Source organism: Python bivittatus, unplaced genomic scaffold (assembly GCF_059951505.1).
Source record: "Python bivittatus isolate LINGU-HERP-01145 unplaced genomic scaffold, Pbiv_v1 ctg000410_np1212, whole genome shotgun sequence".
In the NCBI taxonomy this organism is placed as follows: domain Eukaryota; kingdom Metazoa; phylum Chordata; class Lepidosauria; order Squamata; family Pythonidae; genus Python; species Python bivittatus.
The window spans coordinates 3,297,473-3,321,717 of NW_028277067.1; the positions used below are offsets into that span (position 1 = coordinate 3,297,473).

General features: G+C 38.1%; 1 protein-coding gene across 8 annotated transcripts in view; it reads left to right on the plus strand.

Annotated features, from left to right (window-relative positions):
• The first annotated feature begins 501 nt into the window (after positions 1-501).
• TLK2 (tousled like kinase 2) overlaps positions 502-24,245 on the plus strand; it is a 57,868-nt gene continuing 34,124 nt past the window's right edge. The window contains exons 1-8 of one of the 8 annotated variants that reach the window (XM_015889981.3): positions 502-833; positions 5,524-5,609; positions 12,960-13,031; positions 14,540-14,609; positions 15,623-15,666; positions 15,950-16,045; positions 18,356-18,523; positions 19,617-19,712. In XM_015889981.3, the coding sequence (XP_015745467.1) occupies positions 5,529-5,609; positions 12,960-13,031; positions 14,540-14,609; positions 15,623-15,666; positions 15,950-16,045; positions 18,356-18,523; positions 19,617-19,712 (627 nt within the window). In that variant the 5' untranslated portion in view covers positions 502-833; positions 5,524-5,528. Of the gene's footprint in view, positions 834-925; positions 1,013-1,141; positions 1,259-5,092; positions 5,132-5,523; positions 5,610-12,959; positions 13,032-14,539; positions 14,610-15,622; positions 15,667-15,949; positions 16,046-18,355; positions 18,524-19,616; positions 19,713-24,245 lie in introns of those variants that run through there. The other 7 variants (XM_007421742.4, XM_015889983.3, XM_007421743.4 and 4 more) reach the window with 7 other exon arrangements.

The window sequence follows — 24,245 nt, forward strand, 5'->3', positions numbered from 1 at the left end:
ATTTCTCTCTATGATGCACAGATCGAGTCTTTGTTTTGCAACGACTACCACGAAAAAAGGCGCCCCTGGGCCAGGCCTCGACCCTCAAGGAAAAGAATCTGATTCCTCCTTTGACCTGGGGACACGTCTCCCCTCCCAATAATTCCACTAAGTCCATCGACCGGCTTAACTGCTGCTCGTGTAGCCACACATCCCATTCTTTAGGCCCTCCCTCAACCCCATCGCCACACCCCATGCTTTTAGCACCTCCTTGCATTGACCTCTCCCCTCCCCCAACCTTTTCTCACCAACATCAACTTCCCCCTCCCACCCGTGCAAATCTCGCGAGACAATACGCATTTTCACAAGTAGTGCTTTTTCCCCCCTTTTTTTTTTTGCACCAATCGATCCAGGGCTGGGCTTAAAAAAAATGACTAAGTAAAGAAGGGCGGGGGAAAGGGGGGGTGTAGAGAAGGGGGGGAGAAAAAGTGAAATGTGGGGGTGCCCCTCCCCCATCGATCGCAACTTGCAATCCCCCCACACACACCTGACTAGCCTTTTTTTGTACCCCCCTCTCCCATCCCACCCACCTCCCTTTCCCTCTGTAATCTGTTCCTTGGGGGAAAGGAGGTGAAGAGTCCCTCAGTCCTCCCGGGAGCGAAGCTACCTTTGCCGGGCACAGAGTCTACGCGAGGCCGAGGATTTTGCGGCCTGTATTCCTCTCGGTCTCTGCTGAGAAGGCGCCGCAGCTGCTTCTCCCCCCACAGTCCCTCCTCCTCTCCCTCACCATCTTCTCCTTGTGGCAAAAAAGGCCCCGCAGCCGGCTAGCTAGGAGTGAAGCCGAGCCACCACAGGTGAGACCGCGTCCCGTGAATCCGTCCCTCGTCCCCACGTTGTTGGGAGAGAAAAAGGACTCACTTCTCTCCATAGCCATCAAGACGGTGGCTGGTGGGCGGGTGAGCAGGCCGGTCTCCTTTCCGCTCTTCCTCGTAGGCCTCGGGGTTGGGGACGTGGTGCTCCTGCAACTACCGAGGTAACCCTCTGTGGCGGTGATGTGCGTGTTTTTTCAAGGGAGGGGGATGCAGGCCTTGGCTTCGCCTTTTCTCCTCTTGCGCTCCGTTGCCTTAATTGCTGTGCAGATACCGGCGGGGAGGGGGTTGCTCGACCGTCCAGGCCTCGGGGCCCCTCGCCTGCTCGCTGCGATAGTAGCTAAGTGGAGGGAAGGGGAGTGCGCGCCCCCCCCGCGCTAAGCTTCAGAAATGGGGTTCTCGTTGCTATGGTAACGTTATGGGGGGCATACCAGCACACACGTGTGTATTTATAGGCCGCGGGTAGGGAAGAGCTTATTGTGTTTAAAAAAATCCATTGGGGAGGGGGATATTATTTGGGGGGACGAGACTGATAGGTGCGCATGGCGACCAAATTTGCCGCCCCGCGTGCGGGCCTTGGGGCGGGCCTACATTGCCGAGTTAAAAGGGGTGCATCTGAGGGCTTGGAGAGGGCGAGTTATGGGGGGCGAACGCAAGCGCCTGGTTGTTGCTATGGGAACGTTCTGATCGGTTGGGGGGAGCTGTTCTCGCGCCTGTAAAAACGGGGGGGAGACTAGTGTTACCACGATTATTTTCTCGGGGAGGGGCGGGGGGTCGCACTCACCCCTTGAGCGAATCGGGGGGTGCCGTTAGAGGTTGTCTGGGCCTAGCTTCAAGGACTGAATCTTGGCCTAGAAGTGTGGGGCTATTCGGGTGTGTCCTGTGGGTAAGGGGTAGCGAGATGGCTGCGACCACGTCCTTAGGGGAGGGTAGGCCAGCAAGGGTGGGAGTCACTTCAGCTGGAAGTTTGGGTAGGTTTTTGGCGGATTGTTAAATAATTAAGAGGGGTTCAAAAGAAGAGGGGCGGTACTCTTCCTCCACTTCTAACTAGAGTTCTAATAAGGATGGATGAATTTCTGTTTCAGTGTCAATGAGTAGTTTTGGAATGAGCAATACTTTTAGGAATTGATGCTCCCCTTAGTAACTTCTCCCTGTTAAGAATTTGGGGGGAGGGTGCCTGTCCCATATTCTTAGTGAAAATGGTTTGATTGTAGTGTAGTATCCTGACGTTTCCCACAGGTATATAGGCCTCAAAGGCCTAGCTTGTACAGTACTGTATTGTATTACCATTATGGTCAGCCAATACCTATGAGAAATTTGTAGGCCACATGAATGGTATATCTTAGGAAATCAGGTAAAATGAATGTTAGCAGCATATCTTTTGAAATTAAGCATAAGAAATGGAATGGGAAGTACAGTAAAAGTACTTATGAAAAAAGCAGAAAAAGTTGGATGGCTCATTGTAAAACCTGATAGGTTTATAACTGAAAGGAGATTGTGTTTTCATATAAGTGCTTGAACATGAATCAGCTAGCTTTCTTCAGCCTGGTACCCTCCAGATGTATTACAGTGGCAGCTCCCCAAATTCCTAGAAAGTATGGTATGTTGGCTGGAAATCTGAAGTTGTAATCCCAGCACATGTGGAGGTCACTAAACTGGAGAATGCTGAAATGAACACTTCTCCACTAACACACTGCCTACCCCCATCCTACAAACATACCCTGTCTTCAGTTTCTCAAATTTTTTTTTTCACAGAATTCTGGAGGGGGTGGAGGGGAATAATTGATAGGTCTCTTTAAAATAAGATACTACATGAGTTTAGGAAAGGATTTATTTAAATGTTCTCTGGTCTCAAATTCATCTATTTGGAAGTTACATCATTTGCAGAAAAAATAACTTAGATAATAAGTAGCTAAGTTTGTAAGGCTTCAGTCCATAAATTCATTGGATATTCCCTACACTATCACTAGTAGTATGCTGTTATGGTTATCTCATAATTGTTTGTATCCCATCTTTCCATTAAAAATATTTGAAGTGAATAAATTAACATAAAATATCAGACAGAGAGACTAACAAGAACAGAGAGGATAATAGATGCTTGGTAGAGGGGGCCAAAATTTCAATCCACCATTTCAAATGCCAACAGGACGAGGTGAGCCTTCTTAGATAGGGAACTCCAAACAGACAACACCATAACCCAGACCAAATGTAGCTCTGATGTTGGCCAGTCTTAGAGGTAAATCTGTCCAGAAGGTGTTAGTGAATAAGTAACCTTATATGGGAAAAAAACCCCAGTCCTTTAGGTATTCTATTGTTTTACTGCTTTGTGTCAAATTATAAAAATATCTCCCTGTTTTTCTAATGACCAGTGAACTTTAACAACATCCATAGATAGTTTTCTTCTACAGTAGTCTTCCAGAGAAGTGATGTTAGGGACAAAATAGAGAGCAAAGAGAACAATTGGTGTGATGTCAGTGTGCATGTTTTTTTCTCTCTAAAGGGCATTTCCTGCCCTTCAGGAATATTCCTCCTAAGCATGCGCTAGATGCTGAGTGATTCAGTGCCTTATCATTTGGTCAGGGAAATGAAAGTAGAACAAATAATTCTGGGAATAATATGTTTGGAAATATATGAATCAGTCAGTCTGATACCTCTCAATTGTGCCATTTTGCTTAACATCAGCTGTTCAGTGAAACTGTTCAAACAAAATTTTGCTGTCATGTCCACTTGTTCTGTAACTAAGATGTTCTCTAAACTTTGCAATACTACAGTACCCTAAAATGATACATGAAATTGTGCTACTCCCTATGAATAAGACTCAATAACAAGTTTTTTAAAAAACCCTCTCATCATTGGTGGATTATTTTGACAGATGGCTAGGCCCATGGATTTAACTATTACTCAAAACTTCCTCTGGGCTTTGCCTGTGCAAGCAGGGATTACAATTCACTCCAGGGTCTGCTGCCTGCTTAGCTACCACTCCCATTATGGGTTTGCCCAAGCAAAGCAGGAGTGACTTTTGACAGTGCTCCAGCTTTGCCTGCATAGGCCTTAGCAGCTTTAAACAAAGTTTGTGCCTCCCTCTAAATTGCTGACAACCCCATGAAGGGTGCATACAGTTCGAGAACTCCTGCTATCACTAATACCCTGGCAATACATTCCTGGTAGAGCTGACGGGAATTTCATTAATTAATAGAAAATGAAAAGTAAATGCTCCTTATTAGCCATTCGTGCTCTCATTTCTGTTGCACTCTGTTAAAAATTTAGAGGTTGACTAATAATTATATAATGGAGGGCATATGGTAACTATCTTGTCTATGAATATCTTTGCATTTATCTCTCATTTTTAAAAATAAAAGGAAGGAATACTCGTTATATTCTAATTTTTTCCCAAAAATCAGGTATTGATAACTTCAGCTTCAGGGGAGAATGTGATTAAGAATTGAGTTTCTATGAACATGTAATTGTTACTGTGCATATAAGGTCACTTTGCAGTTCTGTCTTATATAGTTTCATTATCAGGTTGCATGTGTGCCTGTTGTTGGAACTGGTCCCTTCCAGTTAATTCTGAACAATGAATCTAAGGAGCATAGCAGAAAGGAGTCCCTTCAGAAGGCAGCTGGCTATTCTATTTATGAATATCTTGGATAGTAAAACAAGTCATGTTTTCTATGGTTTGATGTGAAGCATGGTTAATAATGGAGCATTGAACAATAATTGATGCAAATGCATGATCCTGAATGCTCCCTTCTTGTTGCAGGGGAATATCTGATAGGTTCATTTTTTTTAGGGGACATTGAGGGCATTTTAGAGTACATTATGGTTCTTGAAAAATAAACTCATTTCTCTGCAATTATGCTATAAATCTGTAGTTAATGCTGTAATACTTTAAGCCTCCTTTTTCTATACCATTTTTTTTAACACCATTGGTCTGCAGTTGGAGTCCAATAGATCTCCATCCTTTATTTCCTAATGGGAAGTAAACATATGCTTGCCTATTAGAATAATTCTAATGTAAAGGATTTTAGTGATATTGGATATAACTAAACTATATATAACACAAAAGATAGAGGCCTGTTGGAGACCACAGTGTTGACAGTTCTGGAGGAGAAAATGCTGATCTATAGTTTTTTGCTATAGGAAAGGAGATTTAAGGCACTTTTAGACTAAGATAGTTTGTTTTGTTTTAACATGCTGTGTCAGCTGTTGAGGTTTATAACATGGCTTTTGGCTTAGCATGTTGAGCGAATCCAGCCAATGGTTGTTTATTCAATAAACCATAGGTAAGTGAACCATGACTGAACTTGATAAATCCAGTGTAATTATGTTCATTAAACAGAGACGGTAATTGTACCATATTCTTATTGTTGTGTATAATGTATATAAACACATGCACTAACTAAACCTGAACAAATGAATGTTTAACATTATAGAAATACAAATGCTACTTTGATATGTCTCTTCTAGTGGTATCACTATAAAATAATACTTGGACCATGAAAAAGCCCTTGTGGGTAGTTGTGTAACCAAATTAATATTAATTCAGTAATTAGAAGAGTGATCCAATTATGGCATTATGATGGTCTTTGACCGTAATAAAGATTTGAAGATGAAGATGGCATTATTAATTTTGATGGCATTGGCTATTCTTACAGTGTTCTGTTTTCTTTATTAGCAGATATGATGGAAGAATTGCATAGCCTGGATCCACGACGGCAGGAACTGTTGGAGGCCAGGTTTACTGGAGCAGGTGTTGCTAAGGTTAGTTATGTGCACGGCCAGTTGACTAATTACGTGTACACTTCTGTGTGGATTTGGTAACATTTTATTAGATGGGGAGATTATGTCAAATAACAGGGATATAGTCAAGATGTATACACTCATCTTTCACACACAGAAATTGATCCAAAGTCACATTACCAACCCTGTTGATTTCAGCCATAAATATGATAATAATGGATATGATAATAATGGGACATGCCTGAGCCATATGCGTTGATGGTCTGTTGGAGTTGTATCTCCAGTAGCAATATAATCGGGACTGGCCCTTTTTAATCATAAACAGGCCTGTGCAATTTGTAGAAGGTAAAGGGCCACATTAACAAAATAAAAAATACAGCTAAAATTCCATTAATAAATGCCAAAAGAATTAAAATATCAAACAGCATTTTATAATCCTCCAAAAATTCTGCTTTCTAACAGGCATTCTCCAAATTTTCAGAATGAATTGTCACATACAGTAGAGCTGCCACTTTATAAGACAGCCTGTTCCAGTGATTGACAAGTTTTACTGTCATTAAATTCATCCTAATATCTAGCTCAAGTCTCTTTCTCTGTAACTGCGACTCATTGGTTCTAGACCTGCCCTCTCTAGTAGATGAGTACTTCCTCAGTAGTATGACAACCCTATAGATATCTGAAACTTATTTTAAGCAGACTAAAAATGGGCATTTCCTTTTACCATTCCTTTTAGAACTTGGTTTCTAGTCTCCAGCTTGACAGAATTTGTTTCAGTTTATCAATGCTCATTTTAGACTGCTGTGTCCAGAGCAGTATTCCAAGTGGGACTTGATAGAGACAGAATAGAATGAGACAATTATTTCCCATTACAGTAGAGTCTCGTTTAACCGACCTTCACTTATCCAACATTCTGTCTTATCCAACGCCCCTAAAAAAAACAACACGCATAAATCGGTGACGAGAAAAGTGTGCCGCTTGCTTGCGAGCCTGAGTGTACTCTTTCTTGTTGCTCCTGACGGTGCGGCACCGCAACGCAAAAATCAATTGCAACAGGCGCAGTGGTTCGGTTTTTGTTTTTTTTTTAACCACACTCAATCGTTACTGTGTGTTATCCGACATTTTCGCTTATCCGACGTTCTACCGGCCCATTTATGTCGAATAAGCAAGACTCTACTGTATTTAGAGTCTGTGTTCTTAATGGCTTCATCACACTGTTGGCTATATTCGACCTGTGTTCTGCTAGAAGACCCAGATCCTTTTCGTATGTATTATATTATATGCCAAGCTAGGTTTCCCCCTTTCATTTGTGACTTTCATTTGTTTCCTCCTGAGATGCAGAAATTTACATTTCCCCATAAAATTTTACCCTGTTAATTTTGACCTACTGTTCAAGCTTATCTAGATTTTTTCAGTCTTCTAAAGTGTTAACCACTTTTCTTTTATGTAACTTACAAATTTAATAATCATTTCCTCAACCTCTTCATCCAGGTCATTAATAAAAATGTTGAATAGCAGAGGACCCAAGACAGAGTGCTGTGGTACTCTGCTTGATAGTACTTATCAAGTTGATGGGGAGTCATTTAGGAGTCCTCTGAGTAGAGTCATTCAGCCAGTTAGAAATCTATCTAACAATTTGTCACCTACCCTATATTTTACCACATATTTTACCATTTTATTAATGAGGATATTGTATGAGACTTTGTGGAATGCTTTGCTGGTTCTACAGAAATATACTATGCCTATAGCATTCCCCTTAACTAGTACTGTTAAGAAAGGAAATAAAGGCAAGTCTGCCATTAATTGTTTCTGACAGACCCATTCTGACTTTGTTAATTGCTGGAATCTTATCTGAGTGCTCACAAATATGTAATAATCTGAGGACCTTGCCCAGTGAAGACATCAGGTTGACAAGTCTGCAATTTCCCAGGTTCTCCCCTTTTTTGAAGAAAAGGACAATATTTGCTCTCCTCTAGTGTATGGGGGCCTTGCAAGTTCTCCAGGAGTTCTCATAGATTACAGTCAGTCAGTCTGCAGTCACTTCTGGTAGTTTCTTTAGTACCCTAGGATGTAATTTATCTCATCCTGAAGACTTTAGTTCATTTATATTACCACTCAGTATTATTTTACAAAAAGGGTGGTTGAAAAGTAGATGGGTCTACTTTAGCTTGTTTATTAGTAGGATGTTGGGAGGTTTATTGCAGATTTCTGACTCCTCTCCACTCTCAGTTATACTTTTGAAATGAAGCTTCAAACAAGCAGTTGATTTTTTTTGTGGATAAGCTATGAGCTTAATTCATTTTCACATAAAAATAACTAAGATTAGTTTAATATCAGTTGTGTCCATCTCTGCGCTTAAAAGATTTTAATTAAAAAACAACAACATAGATTCCTTAGACCTGAAGTCTATCATAATTATCCAAATAGGAGGTTACCACAGCACAGAACTCTAGCCATCTCCTGATACATTTGTTAGATACAAATATTCTAAGCTGGTAAAATGCTCTGTGCCATAGAACCTACTTAAGCCTCTGGTGGCAATAATGGATCCAAGAGACACAAGTTATAGTCTTAATTGTTTGAAAGTTAACAGTCTTTGAAATGATTAAATCCCACACATTCAGATTAAGGAACTAACAGTGCCTCTGTCTATTCTGAAATGATTCTTAATCTGCTGATTTCTATTCAGTGCATTACAGTGGCAAAGTGTCTGCCAAACGCACGTTAACTCACTCAGCCATATGGAACCATTAAGCACCATGAGAATACTGAAACAAAGATACCAAGTATTTATCTAGTAGTACCTTTTGATAGTGCCACCTAATTATTATAATTATTATAAAAAGCAGTCCTGCTAACATCTAGCTCAGACAAATGTTCTAGAAGGCTACTATGGTTAAGTCCCAAGAAATCAAGGGAACAAAAGGTTTGCATTGCACTGAAGTCCCACTGAGTGATAAAGTTTATTTTATTGCAGAAGCCAGATCTCAATCCAGTTTAAAATAGACCCAAAAAATTAGTCTCATGTGAGAGAGTGTAGAGGGAGAACCAATATGGTGTAGCAGTTAAAGTGCTAAACTAGGGAGCAGGAAGATCTGGATTCTAGTCCTCCCTTAGGCACAGAAGCCATCTGGGTCACCTTGGGCCAGTCACTCTTTCTTAGCCCTAAGTCAGGCTCTGTGACACTGGCTGGTAAACCAAACCCCTCATTGCCTCCTGCATTGGTACCTTCACCATAAGAACTAGGCAAGCATAATGTAAAAACAAGCGGATCCTGCAATCATGCAAAGCAAATGCTTTAAAAAACCCATAAAGAGAGCATGGAGATTTCCACCAGTTTACTTAGTGATATGAAAATAGGAAGAGTTTTTAAGATCAGATTTTTTTAAAGATGTTATAGATTTGTAAGGAGGATTTCAGACATCATTGCTTATTTTATATTTGCTTTCCCATGCTGCCAAAATCACCATGCTCATTTTTGCTCCATTAAATGTTGTAATGGGTTTATCACTTGGTTGAATAAAAATTCAAGGAGATCTTTTTTCGTTCTTATCATGAGTTTAAGGGTAGAATCTTGGGTGAATTAAGAGAGAGACTTCCATGACAGAGATTCAAAGGTTATTTCAAAGCAGCAGATCATTCTTATTTCAGGCCAGTATCCCCACTCCCCAAAAAGCAGCTTCTGAGACTTGGGAGGATCCTTGGCCTTTAAGCATATCACACAATGTTGCCATGAATCTATAGGTGGTAGTGATACAGTATTAATGGAAAATGACTATGTTTCCCTTACTCTTGGAAGCAGAATGTCTAAGTACAGTAATCTTTACCTTTTATTTTGGATCTTCTTAATTATGATTTTTAGTGTATGAGAAGGTTTCTGTGCTATATTTTAAACAATTTAATAGTGGGATTCTATCTTTATTTACCCTAGTAGGACCAATCAGTATTGTACAAGGGAGGTACGAGCTCCTGAGTTTTCTAGACCAACTGTTAAAAAATAGGATGAAGAAACAGCAAGAAAATCAAACAATGTAAGTTTTCAGCCATGAGGCTTGGTAGTGAAGGTCTTTACTCTCAGCTTACAGGGCAAAACACTACAGAATATATTGCTAGGGCACAAAGGTTTAGGTAAATTTCTTTTGCTTTTTTTCCCCACCAATTCTGTATAAAGAGTAATGAATCACTTTTGGACAGGAGATACTGCATCAGGCCATTATCAACTGTAATAAGTACATTATGTATGATTGCACGAGAACTAAATTTTATACCCTACTTTGCTGGTGCATGCCTTCTTATCCCATACTCACCCACTTTCTCTATTGCTCTGCACTACCAGCTTTCTTTTTTCCACTGTTTCCCACTATGGAATACCTGTGCTGGATTATGCATGATCCAGACCTGTGTATGGGTTAAACCCACCTGATCTGAGTCTTTGTGTGGGTGGAGCATATCTGCTTCAATCCACGCATAAACTGCCCAACAGTGCCTGATTTGTCCAAGGTTTCTAAGGATGCCATTTACTTTTATTGTGGTACTATGTATCATTGCAGTTTGCTTATTCATCCTTATCTTCTAAGCCTTTGTTAACTGGTCTTCAGTTATTGATTTTTGGGATGACTTGCACACCTTTGCTACTGTTAACCTTACTTGGGGTTGCCAGATGTCCGGCACAAGAAGTGCATGTTCTAGTTTTTATCCTCAGGTCCTCGTCTGGCAAGCATAGCCTTAAAATCAAATATTGTCTGGCTTTTTGAGTATCCAGTAAGTTATCTCTTCCTGAGCAGCTTTCTTCCCTAATAAGTGCTAATGGCAAGTTAACAAGCTCTGCTGTGACCTTAATTAGTTCATTAGTACCCTCAGCCCCTTGCTCTAGCTGCCTGAAATTGACAAGACCTTAATCAGTTACCTGCTGAAGGCTTTTGCCTCCTAACCTGCTTGGCTAGGCAAACAGCTGGGCTAGGATATTCCTCTCAATGTGTATTCCCATTGTGTGCCTGTTTACTCACTTGTAATCCCTTCCTTTCCAATGAATGTAAATACAAATATTAAACAGTGTGTCCTCCCCCCCCCCATTTGTCTTTCTTTCCAATTATCCATATTCCTTTGCCTGTTCAGATATCTGGAAACCCTAACCTAGAAAAATTAAACTTGTTGACAAGTTCTGCTTTGATGATCTGGCTGTGCCATCTATTGCCCTGTTGACTATTAGGGTGGATTTGGCTGATTTGGCTGGGTGTCCCTTCCTACCTCTTTGCTGCAAGTATGTTCCTCCTAAAGCAGAAAAGTCATTGAAAGATAACACCCACCCTAGGTAGGAGTATACTGTTCCTTGATCAAGGCCTTTTATCATCTAGATTATATGCACCTGGATGAAGGAAGAAATTCATACATTTGTTGTAGTTGCATTGTTATGCTCTAGTGATTGGTGACAATGGAAGAACCAGAGATGAGTTTCATGAAAAATTGTGGAGCATTCTGAATTAATGTGATCAAGGAGGAAAATTATTTTTAGGTGACATGAATGGATGGGTGGGAATGAGACAAGAGAGTACAAAAAGGTTATTTAACCATTCAGACACTAGAGTGAATGAGAATGGTACCTAGTATATGTTTAGAGAAAGGTTTGTCCTGAATATATGGTTTAGGCATAAATAAGGTATCTTTGGAGATGGCTTCCTCCAGACTAACCAGTTTATTCATTCTTTATGAGAAGGATGGTATGGATGCACTCAGCCCCGAGATGTCAAAGAGCATAGGCCAGGAGCTGTGCTTCTCTGTTAATGCTCAACCTCATAGAAAAAACTGTACCCTTCCCAAGATCTGTTCCAGTGCATACATAAAAAAATAATGAATCAAAAAGCATGATTAATTTGATAGATTATGATGTAAGATTGAGACAATGATTGATGTATACAACAGTGATAAGAAAAAATGGAAGGGACAATGGGGTTTTTTTGGTAACATTGAGAATGGGGATGGAAGAAAGGAAAAAAGTGAAAGGAATTAGAATGAAAGTAAAACCACAGGATGAAAGTCCAGTGTGTAAAAGTATTAGAAGGTAGATTATTCTCCTAACAGAATGTGTGGTAAAAGGACATAAGAAAAAAAGATGTGAACTTGCAAAGAAGTGTGCACAATATGCCAACGAGAAGTATGAAATCTCTGCTTTGTGGGGTGCCACAGGGCCTGACTCTCTCCCCACTCTTGTAACATCTACATGAAACTGCTGGGTGAGGTCATCTGTCTGTGCGGGGTAAAGTATCATCAGTATGCTGATGATGCTCAGTTGTACATCTCTGCCCCAGGACATCCAAGTGATGCAGTGGAGGTGCTTTTCCTGTGCCTGGAGGCTGTACAGGTCTGGATAGGGAAGTACTCACTTTGACTCAACCAAATGGCTGTGGGTTTTAGGACTCCTTGTATCTAGTGGTTTGCCATCTTTAACTCTGTCTGGAGTTACACTTCCCCAGTTAGGGTTGTTGTGCAATCTGGGAGTTTTCCTGGAGTCACAGTTCCTGCTCAAAGAGCAGGTGGTAGCCATGGCTTGGAGAGCCTTTGCACAAATACACCTTATGCATCAGTTGTACCCTTTACTAGGTCAGGAGGCAATGCTCACAACTCATGTCTTACTCATCTTCTGATTGGACTATTGCAATGTGCTCTACATGGGGCTACCCTCGAAGAGCATTAGGAAGCTGCACCTAATTTAGAAAGCAGTGGCACAGGTAGTAGTGGGTACAGTGCACTATGTTCATGTAGTACCACTACTGCAGGAGCTGCGCTGGCTCCCAGTAGGCTTCCAGATTAGGGAGATACTGGTCATCATGTTGAAAGTCCTACATGGCATGGGGCCAAGTTACTTGTGGGACCATCTATCCCAGGTGGTTTGCCTGTCCCACTAGATCTGGTGTGTTCTAAGTCTCCTTGGTGAAACAGTGTCACCTGGTGGGGCCTTGGAAGTGTGCCTTCTCTGTTATGGTGCCTGCCTTGTCGAACAGCCTCCACCCCAGAGTCCCAACTTTTTTAGCCTTCAGGAAAGCAGTGAAGACCTGATTTGTTCCCCAGGCACTGAGAGTGAGATATTGATGGAGCCAGCATGGTGTAGTCAATGGATGCAAGTTTTTATTAGGGTCTCAATGTTGTTTTAATTGTTGTTTTAATTATATTGCAGTTTTGATTCTCTAGGCTATATAAGTTTATATAATAAGTAAAGTGAGTGGGGTACATCATAAACTCATAGTATTCTATTAATGTCATATATTGGCCTGTTTTATATTCTAATTATCAGTGACTTTCATGCTCAATGAATATGCAGTTGATTTAAAGAAGACAAAATTTCCTGTTGGTAATATGCTTTTCTTTCCTTTATACTAGGGTCCCTTGAACAGTGAATCTTCCAATCAGAGTTTGTGCAGTGTGGGTTCTCTGAGTGACAAGGAGCTGGAGGTAACTGAAAGTGATATTTTCCAAACAATCCTCATAGAGCTGTAAAACGTCAGAGATTTTGAAACAATGAAGGGAAATTGGAAGGGGAGAAGGGGGGAAATCCTAGCAGAAAAAGATTATTTGGGAGAAAATTAAAGCATATGTACTATTATTTTAATACTTTTTATATAGTTACTTTGTTAATTTGTAAAATGTGTTATGCACAACTTGGTTTCTCATGAAAGTATAATTTTTTCAGACAATAATTATACATTTATTGTTTGTATATAATAACACTTTTTTGTTTTTTAATAAATGAAGCTACAAGCATATTTTCATTTTTGCCAATTTAGAATAAGTAGGCAGGCAAAAAACTAATACTGAAAAGAATAGAAACCACCAATATTATACTAAAACAAAGGTATTAGTTTGTTTTAGAACAAATCTTCAGAACAAATAAAGGAACTGCTAATTTTTAGGAATATTTTGGGCAGAACCAAGTCTTAATTCCGTACTGTTGCAGATAACCTTAACAAAGAAAGGTCTTAATTTAATCCTTGGGAGTAAAAAATTGTGCTAAACTCAGGTCTATTGCAGTAGCTTAATATTTAATTTATACTAACCAGTAATTGGTTATTTTTGAAACTCAACATTAAAAAACTAAGATCATGGCATCTGGACTCATCAATTCCTGGCAAATAGAAGGGGTAGAAACGGAAGCAGTAACAGACTTCATTTATTTGGGCTCCAAGATCACCGCAGATGGAGACTGCAGCCATGAAATTAAAAGACACTTGCTCCTTGGGAGGAAAGCTATGGCAAACCTAGATAGCATATTGAAAAGCAGAGACATCACCTTGCCAACAAAGATCCGCATAGTCAAAGCGATGGTTTTTCCAGTAGTAATGTATGGCTGTGAGAGCTGGACCATAAAGAAGGCTGAGCACCGAAGAATTGATGCCTTTGAACTGTGGTGCTGGAGAAGACTCTTAAGCGTCCCCTGGACTGCTAGGAGGTCAAACCAGTCAATCTTAAAGGAAATCAACCCTGATTGCTCATTGGAAGGATTGATAATGAAGCTCAAGCTCAAATACTTTGGTCACCTAATGCAAAGAGAGGAGTCTTTGGAAAAGACCCTGATGCTGGGAAAGATTGAAGGCAAAAGGAGAAGAGGACGGCAGAGGATGAGATGGTTAGATAGCATCACTGAAGCAATGAGCATGAAACTGAGCAAACTCAGGGAGGCAGTGAAGGAGAGGAAGGCCTGGCGCGATATGGTTCATGGGGTCGTGAAGAGTTGGACACGACTTAACGACTGAACAACAACAACAATTGGTTATTTGCTGAGTATGGTGTTCCACAATTGCATCTAAAATGCCAAAAAGGGAAATGTAACCTGTTTTGCAAGTTAAAATATCTATGGAGGAGTTGCTGATAACCATATATCATTTTTTAAAAAGTTGCAACCTTAAATCCTTGGATGTTTTCAGAAATTCATTTGGGATTTTTTTCCCCTCTTCCCCCTCAAGACTCCTGAAAAAAAACAGAATGACCAGCGCAATAGGAAGAGGAAAGGTGAATCCTTTGAGACTAGTCAAGGTAGGACCTCTAATTAGGATCTCTAAATAGTTGGTAATGAGTCTATTTGTTAGAGAATTCTCTTGCTCCTTGAGAACATGTCTTCTCTAGAGAATGTTGGAAAACTTGTTGTGATCCTACTTGTACTTTGCTTCAGGGACAATTTGTTGTCCCCATTATAAGGAAAATAATTTTAGACTTCCAACAGGTTTACTGTGAGATTCACTTGTGCCTGTTTCAATGTGTGAATATGCCCCAATTTGATGGTTTTCTGCAGTTATACACAGAACACATGCAACAATCTTCTAATATAGCATGAAATTATCATGATACATTAGATCATAAAATTACATAATATAATACATTATATTATGTAAATTTTATCTTGGAGCATTTCTGGGTAGAAGTTATAATAAAATGGATTGTATTGAAAATGGTACATTGAAGAATATTAATTTAAACTGTAATTGATAGTGAAGTAAATATGTCTCTTCTGCTGTTTATTTTTTCTGTAGCTGTAGCATAGTTGGTAAAGATCAGCCAGAAGCTCTTAACTCAAAGAGTTGTATTCAGCATCCTTTGCATGTCTTTTCTCTGGCCTGCCATTGTTGCTCTTTTATTGAATTGTTTTTCTAATGCCTTCTCATGATTTTTTAAAATTATTATTATTATTATTTTTCTTTCCCCTTTCCACTGACCGTCTCTCATCAGACACTTTATTCTTTTTCTGTTCTTGCATGTGTCCTTCTTTTTCTTTTCCTTACAGGATTCTTCTTCTATTCCTTATAGTATTCTTCTGGGAAGAGGCTAAGGGAAACCACTAGGGGAAATTCTGTGTTTCAAGTTATCTCTTGGGAGCTATTTTTCAGTTGCATATGTTCTTAGAGTTAGTTTGATTCATGCATGCCAACTTATACCTCAAAATCAAGACAATTTCAGTAAAAAAATTCTTCTGAAGTATTTGTAGTGTTTTCAAATTATTTTGTAATCTTAATATTATTTGATTATGGTAATACTGTTTTCTTTTCTTCCAGGTAAAGTCACTCCGAGGGGACATAAAATTAGTGACTATTTTGAGGTAAGCCAATTTCACAGTTTATATCAGAGCACTTTGTTTTTCAGTGCCTGTATATATATGGTAAACTAGTTTATGAGACAGCCTCTAAATTTTGTGTATGCTCCTCAGGAAGAGGCCCTTGAAAATATATGATTAGATTTTCCCGGCAATTTGTCTTAATCATTTTTCTTACAACCTTTGCAGGCATGATTTTGTTGTACTTCTACATTTGACTTGCTGTACAAAACATTCCTGAAGTAGCTGATATTTTTCCTTCTTTCCTTCTCCTCCTCCCTTGTTTTAGTTTGCCGGAGGAAGTGGTCCAGGAACAAGTCCTGGGAGAAGTGTGCCACCTGTTGCACGATCATCACCACAGCATTCCTTATCTAATCCCTTACCTGTAAGTATTTGACAGGATAGAGTAGTATCTTGAGAACTTTTTGAGCACATTTGTACATCTGTTAATACAGAACATATATGTGGTGGAAACAGTGAAGATTTTCTAAGATTTATATAGTAGGCTCTCTCTGCCTTCCTTTCCTGTCCTTCTCTGTTAATTCTCAGTTTACACTATCTGTATAATCCAATTCTGGGCAGTGCTTAATTAAGATCTATTGCAGGTAGCTATGTCATATAGTACAAAGCAGCTCTTTAAGTGTGAGTAAATATTGTTAGTGGTACAACCCAACACTGACAAATCCGTATGTTGGTTTGTTGTAAAGTGGCACATGTTAGATTCATTATAGAGGAAAATAATTAACTGTGATGCTGATAAGTTTGATAGACTTATCTTTCTATCTCTGCCAATATGAAATGCATATGTATTCTGAATTGCTTAAAAACATTAATCTTGGAAGTACAACTAGCAGGTGTTTTCATAGCTTATTCAGAGAAGTGAATTGAAGAAGAGTGTTCATCACAGTCTCAAGCTGCATTTTCTGCCTTTTAAGCAGAATGTTTCAACATGCAGGTATATAGTTCACAAGTATATAGTTGCAAAAACACTCTCCTGTATATGTGTGTTCATAGTTTAAAGGCTCAGTTCTTAAATTTCATATTGCAGCTATCCTTTGTGGTTATTGTCAGTTTTTTTGCATATGATCTTCTGTTACCTGCCTTTCAAGCAGAAGATGCCATTGGCAGATTATTCTCAATATTCTGTTTAAGTACAGGTTTGTTTTTCTCAGGGTCCAGGATGTGGTCCTTTACTAAGACTATTACTATGAGAAAAAAGATGAGGTGATAGATTGTATTTCAGGATGCTTGTGTAAACATTTTTATCTAAGTCTGTTATCTACATGGACTTTTCAAGTCCTGTGAGAATGCTTAAGTCCAGTAGAAGATTCTAAGGATAGAGGGGGGACTAGAGTCTTAAGAGTATTTGTTGGCTATACTCATGTCCTCTGTGTGTGTGTTTCTGTGTGTTTCTGTGTTTCTGCTGCCTTTGACTATTAATACTAACAAGGAAGCCAAAAGTATAAGGGCATTAAAAAAATTCAAAGTTGAAGGACTCCAATCAAACCTTCAGTTTGTAAAAAAGGAAAAAACATTTCTCATCATTTTCTCTCAGTAGATACAATAATTAGACTGAGCGTTATAAAGGAAGGCCCATGTTACCTGGCAGAAATTATTCTTGAATGTAGCTTCTTTCCCCAATGATTTTTTTAAATCATTTTCATTCCCATTCCCTTTCAGTGTACCTAAAGATAGTCTTTTCTTCTTCAAGCTAAATCTATAAGGGAGACATCATATCTTTCTTCAAATATTTGAAGGGTTATCACACAAAAAAAAAAATCAAAAGAATCACTTTGTTGCTCCAGAGAGCAAATTATAGTTAAGAGCCAATATGAAGTAATAATTAAGGCATTGGACTGGCACTGAGGAGACCAAGGTTCTTATGGTTCAACTAGGTGACTTTGGGCCAATTATTCTCTCTCAGCCCAGCCTACTACACAAGTTTGTTCCTGTGGGGAAAAATGGCCAACTTGAACTGCTGAAGAAAAGGTGGAATATAAATCTAACCAATACAGTCAGGAGGGAAGATTTTAATTAAATATAAGAAGAGAGTGCATTAGAGTCAATTTATTAGGTCAGGAATAGCTAACCTTTTAGTATCAGGAAGGTGGGGAGCATCACTTTTTTATTTTTTAAAATCAAGGCCTCCATGGCTATAAGAGCAGGTGGTAGTAATACCATGAGAAAGAGCAAGGACACTCCCCCGGTGTCCAGTGATTTGGGAGTTTTGACTGAAGCTTATTGGGCCTTCTGCAGCTTTAATGCACTTTTTTTAAAACTTTATTTTGTTTTAATATAACATAAAAGCACACAGCTAGTAGTAGGCCATTTGCCGTCAGGTTTTGTTAATACAATTCTTGGGGACCCCTGGGGTTATAGAAATGAAGAAGTGTACAGTATTTTACTCATGCAGCTGCAAGGTATCACATGAACCCAGGCTTTTGCTTTTCAAGCATATAACCCTAAAGTTTATATTGTATCCAAAAAAAAAAAATTGAAGGAACTCAATACTGATCTTTTCATTTGTTTTTAAACATGGAGAGTACTCTAGAAGCACTGGGATTGCTTTTGTTAGATTTATCCTTCTCCCTGCAAAAACATTTTGCAAGCTTTGTGTCCAAACTGCTGCATGGCTCAGATTTCTTACTTTCTCCACCCAATTTTTTTTCTGATGATTTTCTTTAATGTATTACAGCGGCGAATGGAGCAGCCGCTTTACGGGGTAGACAGCAGTGCAGCCAAGGAAGTGCCGGAGGAGCATTCTGCTCTCCCAACACTGGTATCGGCGATGATAGCGAAACAGCGGCTAGAGGGCGAGCAGCTGGCCCAGAGGGGTACAAGCCTCTGTTTTCCATTTGCTTCGGTGAGCAAGGTCTTAACGACCAAACTCAAGGGGGACTGAATGGATCTTGTATGGTTAGACAGTATATAGCTTCCCACTGCTACAGTGGAATCTGTTTTCTTTCTCTTTCTTAAAATTCTGATTCTTGGTTGCTGCAGTTCATGATGGTATAATAGCAATAAATAAATAAATAAATCCCACAACATAGAATTGTTTTGGAATTATCCTTTCCTGAGGTACCTAGTTCTTGCAAAGATATTTTTCTTTCTTCTATAGTGTTCATCTCTCTTCTCCCTGCATATTCCTGCATTAGCATGGTTCCCGTGCTTACATGGTAATGAAACAGACTTCTATACTTCAAAGTCTCATAAGCTAAATTTCCCAATATATTAAAACTTCTTCCTAATGTTTAGGAATTTCAATTATTGCAAGACAGTAATAAGTTATGATAAGTTACAGTGTAGTTCATGACTATAAGCAAGTTGTTTGGAAGATGAATCAAAATAGCTTGTTTCTATAAAAGTGTGGAATGTTAATTTGGAGCGAATAGTTCAACTTAACTTAGAAGCCCACCATTTCTCACCTCAAAAAGTTTATTCCTCATGAATCATCCATTCACCTCTTTTCTGCAGTGCTTCCTCAAATTCCATCTTGATATATATTCAAGGGAAAGGGACCTTCACCTTCAAGAACCAATTTAATTTCTAGAGGTTACAGTTCAGACCATTGTCCCAGAAGCCAGCACTTTGTCAAACTTAAAAAGAAAGAAATGTTTTTCTAAAAAGTCTTTGAACTGTTTCTATGAAAATAATAATGCAGTTTACATTATCTATCTGTGTGAGCAGACAAACATGAACTCTAAGGCAAGAGTTTGTAATCCAGGATGAATCTTGTGTTTACACAAAAGTTTGAAATGTTATTCCTGGCATCTTTTATCAGATTATCTTTGGGTGTAGAACTAGGAAAGAACTGGGTGTGAAATTTGCTGCCTCTTAAGGTTGATCACATTCAGCTAGTTAGCTTAAAGCCTTTTCTTTCAAATAACAGTGGGGAAGAATGTGTTTTGTAAAATACTGTGCCTACAGCTCATATGCTGCATCTCTTCTTATTACAGGCCCAGCAAGGCAGTCCTTCATCAGCAGTTTCAGGGAACGCAGAGCATTCCTGCACTTCTCAAAAACAGATTTCCGTCCAGCACAAACAGACACAGGTACAAAAAATAAAAATGAATAACAAAGTTGCATCTGAGTAGGATCAAATATATTGTCCATTTGAAAAAGAAATGGAAGCATATTCTGGTTTCTCTTCAGATCATATAAATATTTTGCGTTTTACTAGAGAAAGAAATGGAAGCTTGTGGTGTAAGGACATAACACTGCCTGAAGAAACTTCAAACTTACTCAGTTGTTGAGCATTCCTTCTAAGAATGCTTAGCTTTAGGGGCAGTCTTGAAGTAAAATAGTCTCCATTGGACAACAAATTCCAGAATATTTTTTGTTGTTCCTGCCTCAACCTTCCAACTTCTATCTTGTTCTGTAATCATCAGCTTCACCCCTTTGAATGATAAATATAAACTTTTGTTTTGCTTTAGCAGTGAAAATGTGGTTAGTCCTGAATTTTTTCCCCTTTGTAAAATGGATATTCGGTTAATATTTTGGCCTAAAGATTTGCTCATTCTTTAGTATGTATGGCATACTTCCACTTACCTTAGGCTTCTCAGTTTGTTAAAGTATTAATTTAAGCTAAAACCCCTGGATCAGGACAAACTTTGAAAATCTTTATTTTAAAATTTATGCTACCTAGGAAGTTCCTTGACTTCATTTTTGTTTTTTGCTATTGATTGCTTTAAATTATAGAGGATTCTGTGGTTCTAATTCATGTAAGGCCCCATTATAGCCTTATGTAGCTGAGGATATGCAAGACGCATTTTTTTACCAAAGAACTTTATTAAATTTCAGCAGAGTAAAATATTAAAAAAAATTTAAAAAGAAAATAGGGAAAGAAAGAAGATCAGAAAAAGAATACAAAAAAGAAAAAGTAACTTCCAACTTTCTTTGGTATAGACATAAATATAAAATATATTCACCTCTTACTCTAATATTTTAAAAACTTACAAAATAAATCTATATCAATAAAAAATATAAGGAAAACTAATACAAAGTATTTCTATGATTATAAAATAAATCAGTCATCAAACCCCAAAATCAAAGCTTCATTTTTTTGAGTCTCAAGTAAAAGGTCCAAGAGCAGTTTCCAAATAGAAACAAAACCAGACAATCTTTTCTTTGATCAAAGTAGTCAATTTCACCATCTCCGCCAATTCCATTAATTTCACTATCCATTCTTCAGCTATAGGGATTTGTAAATCTTTCAGTTTGTGTGCATATAAAAGTCTCGCTGCTGCTACCATATAAAGAAATAGATTCCCATGTTTTCTTTCTTTGCCATGTTTATCCATCATACCTAAAAGAAAAATCTCCGGTTTCAACTGTACATCCATTTTTAAACTTTTTTGGATCAAAATACATATCATATCCCAGTATTTCTTAGCTTTCTTACAAGTCCACCAAAGATGATAAAAAAATACCTTCACACCGATTACATTTCCAATATATATTTGAAATTCCTTTATACGTCTTAGATAATTTTTCTAATAAATACCAACAGTATATCATTTTGTAAAAGTTTTCTTTTAAATTGTAGTTAAGAGTAAACTTCAAACCTTTATTCCACATATTTTCCCACTGATCCAACATTATATTATATCTAAAAAAATTTTGCCTACATAAGCATACAATCCTTAACATATTCATCTTCCATATTCATTTTGAACAGAAGTTTATACATCTTAGCAATAACATGTTCATCATTAGTACATAAAGCAAGTTCAAAATCAGTTTTCTCACAGGTAAAATCAAAACTCTTCTTGTCCAATTTAAATCTTTCTAACAACTGTGCATAAGTAAACCATTGACAAGTATAACCTTTCAATTCTAATTCTCCCCTCTTCAGTTTAGGTTATCCTTCAGAAAAGAATAGTAAATTCACGTATGTCAACCATACTTGTTTAACTGTCATTTCTCTTCTGTAAAAAGCTTTTTGAGGTGACAGCCATAAAGGAATTTTGGGAGACAATCTTGCTTTATATCTATTCCCAACTCTCAGTATAGCACATCTAATAAAATGATTCTTGAAATAAATATTAATGTTCACTTTATCATACCATAAATAGCCATGCCATCCAAATCTTAAATCATATCCTTCTGATTCCAATAATCTCTTGTTTTTAAAGTCACCCACTCTTTCATCCATACAGACAACAAGCATCAAAGTATAACTTTAAATCCAGAAGACCTAACCCACCTCTTTCCTTAGCATCCTGTAAGAGTCTATATTTTATTCTTGTTTTTTTTTTTTTTACTTCCCAAACTTAGAAATATCTTTTTGCCATTGTTTAGATGGTATATCAGTTGTCAATATTGTCTGAAAAAGAAATAACATTCTAGGTAAAAACACTCATCTTAATTACTGAAATTCTACCCAACAATGACAATTGTAACTTATCCCATCTCAGTAAATCTTTTTGATATCATTCCAAATTTTAACATAGTTACTCTGAAACAACATACAATTCATATTTGTCAACATGACCCCCAAGTATTTGACCATTTTCTCAATTTTAAAACCAGACTTTTTCATCAACATTTCTTGGTCTTGTATAGTCATATTGTTAACCAGCATCTTTGTTTTTTGTTTATTTACCTTAAATCCAGCTAGCATACCAAAGTCTTTCAATTTTTTCATTAAATATTCTATTCCATTTTGAGATTCCTGTAAAATCAAGACTAAGTTATCCACAAAAGCTCTCAGTTTATAAACCTCTTTTTTAATTTGCAGATCCTTTATATTCTCATCTTGTCTAATATCTCTGTTCAACACTTCCAGAACTAAAATAAAAAGTAAAGGAGACACCCTTGTCTTGTCCCCTTCTGTATCTCACAAGGTTTTGTTAACTCATCATTAACAATAATACTTGCCTTCTGGAAAGTGTATATCAATTTGATCCCTTGAAGAAAATTCTCATCAAAGTCCATATCTTCCAAATTTAAACAAAAATGCCCAGTTCAAATTATCAAAGGTTTTCTCCACATCCAAGAAAATCAGCGGTCCTTGCTTCTCATTATGTTGGATGTGCAAGACACATTTTTCAGTTAGAGGACAGTGTGTTTTAGGAAACCAAGTTAACTATTTTCAGAATATTTAAAATTCACTTGCTTTTGTAAGTGAAAGCTTGGGTCTGTTACATAGATCCAAGGAATCGTTTGCAGTTTTTGCTTTTTCCCAAGGCTAGAACTTGTATCAGACTTTGTTCTTACTCTCCTTTTTTTCTTAGATGTTTCATTTGTTTGTTTTTAGGCTATACTGTTTTTCATTAAGCCTCCTGTTACTCCTTTCTTCCTCTCTTTTTTCCTCTGTCTGAGACATCTGACTATTTGTAAGCATTCAGATCCCTAAACGTCTAATTATAGGTGTTACTTTGGATGGTCAAGAATAAGGGCTATCCCTCTGTCGCTATTCCAGTGAACACTAATGTTGCTCTTTCAGGACATGTTGATTGTGAGCTCACCTCAGCCACTCCAGTGGAAAACAGCAGAACTTGCATATGTTGGTACCCATTCCCATGTATACAAAAATAAAGATGCAGATCACAGTTTAGCCTACATTTGGGTTAGCTAGATGAAGAAAATTATTACAGTAATCATGTAGTACTGTAGCCAAGACATGCCAGCTCATACTGCCACCAGTGGGACTTCTAATGTGGATTGTGATGATCAAGTGTTTCAGAATTTTATCAGCTTGCCAAGTTTTCAAGGGCTAATGTATTATATATTGTGAATCTACAATAAGATTTGGCTGAATAAGGAAGCAATCTGGGAACCTGAGGAATCAAGATGACGATGCTTCTGCCTCAGCTTTTTCCTACCAAACATAGGCCTTCACCATCTATTTCTGTGTTTCTGCTGTTGTATAGGGCCTTATTCTGGGTGCAGTGAGGCATGACCAACAGGTTGCGCGGTGCTTCAGATTTAATTTAAAAAAAAATTGAGATTGTGCAAGAGTCAGAATATAACAACCATGCGCAACATCTTGAAGCAGCTGAATCTTAAGTGTGCAGATTCCAGAGCATCTTTTGGAGATCAAATCTGAAGTGCTGCATAATCTTAATAAATAATCTCTGCTCTGATTCTTGAGATTACAGTTGTTAAAAGCCTTCTTCAAGAGCCCTAATCTAATCTCTTCATGTCCCCAAGAAGCTGTTATCAGTCTTCCTACTTATAAAACAAATTTATGTTAAAATTTAGATTCTAATTAGCTAATTTACACTAATTACTAAAGCAGTAATAGTACCAGAGGAGGAAGAACTTTAGGTGCCCTCATAAATTGATACAAGTTAGAAACAAAAAGGGGCAAAATCAGAACTCCCCCCCAAATCAAAAGCTTAAGGGGTGAGCATTTTTGAGTTCCCATTCCCAGATAAAAGTAATCAAATCAGTTTAAGTTATTGTTTCAGTTGCAGGACTGACTTAGAAGTATATACTAAATGAAAAATGAGTTTTATTTCAAACCTAAACAAAAAATACTGTCTCATGAAAAATCTAACATCCAAGTTGCCCCCTCCTTCACCAAAGCAGATTTTAAACTGCAAACCTAAGTCTTCATGTCAGGCATAGATTGAAATCCT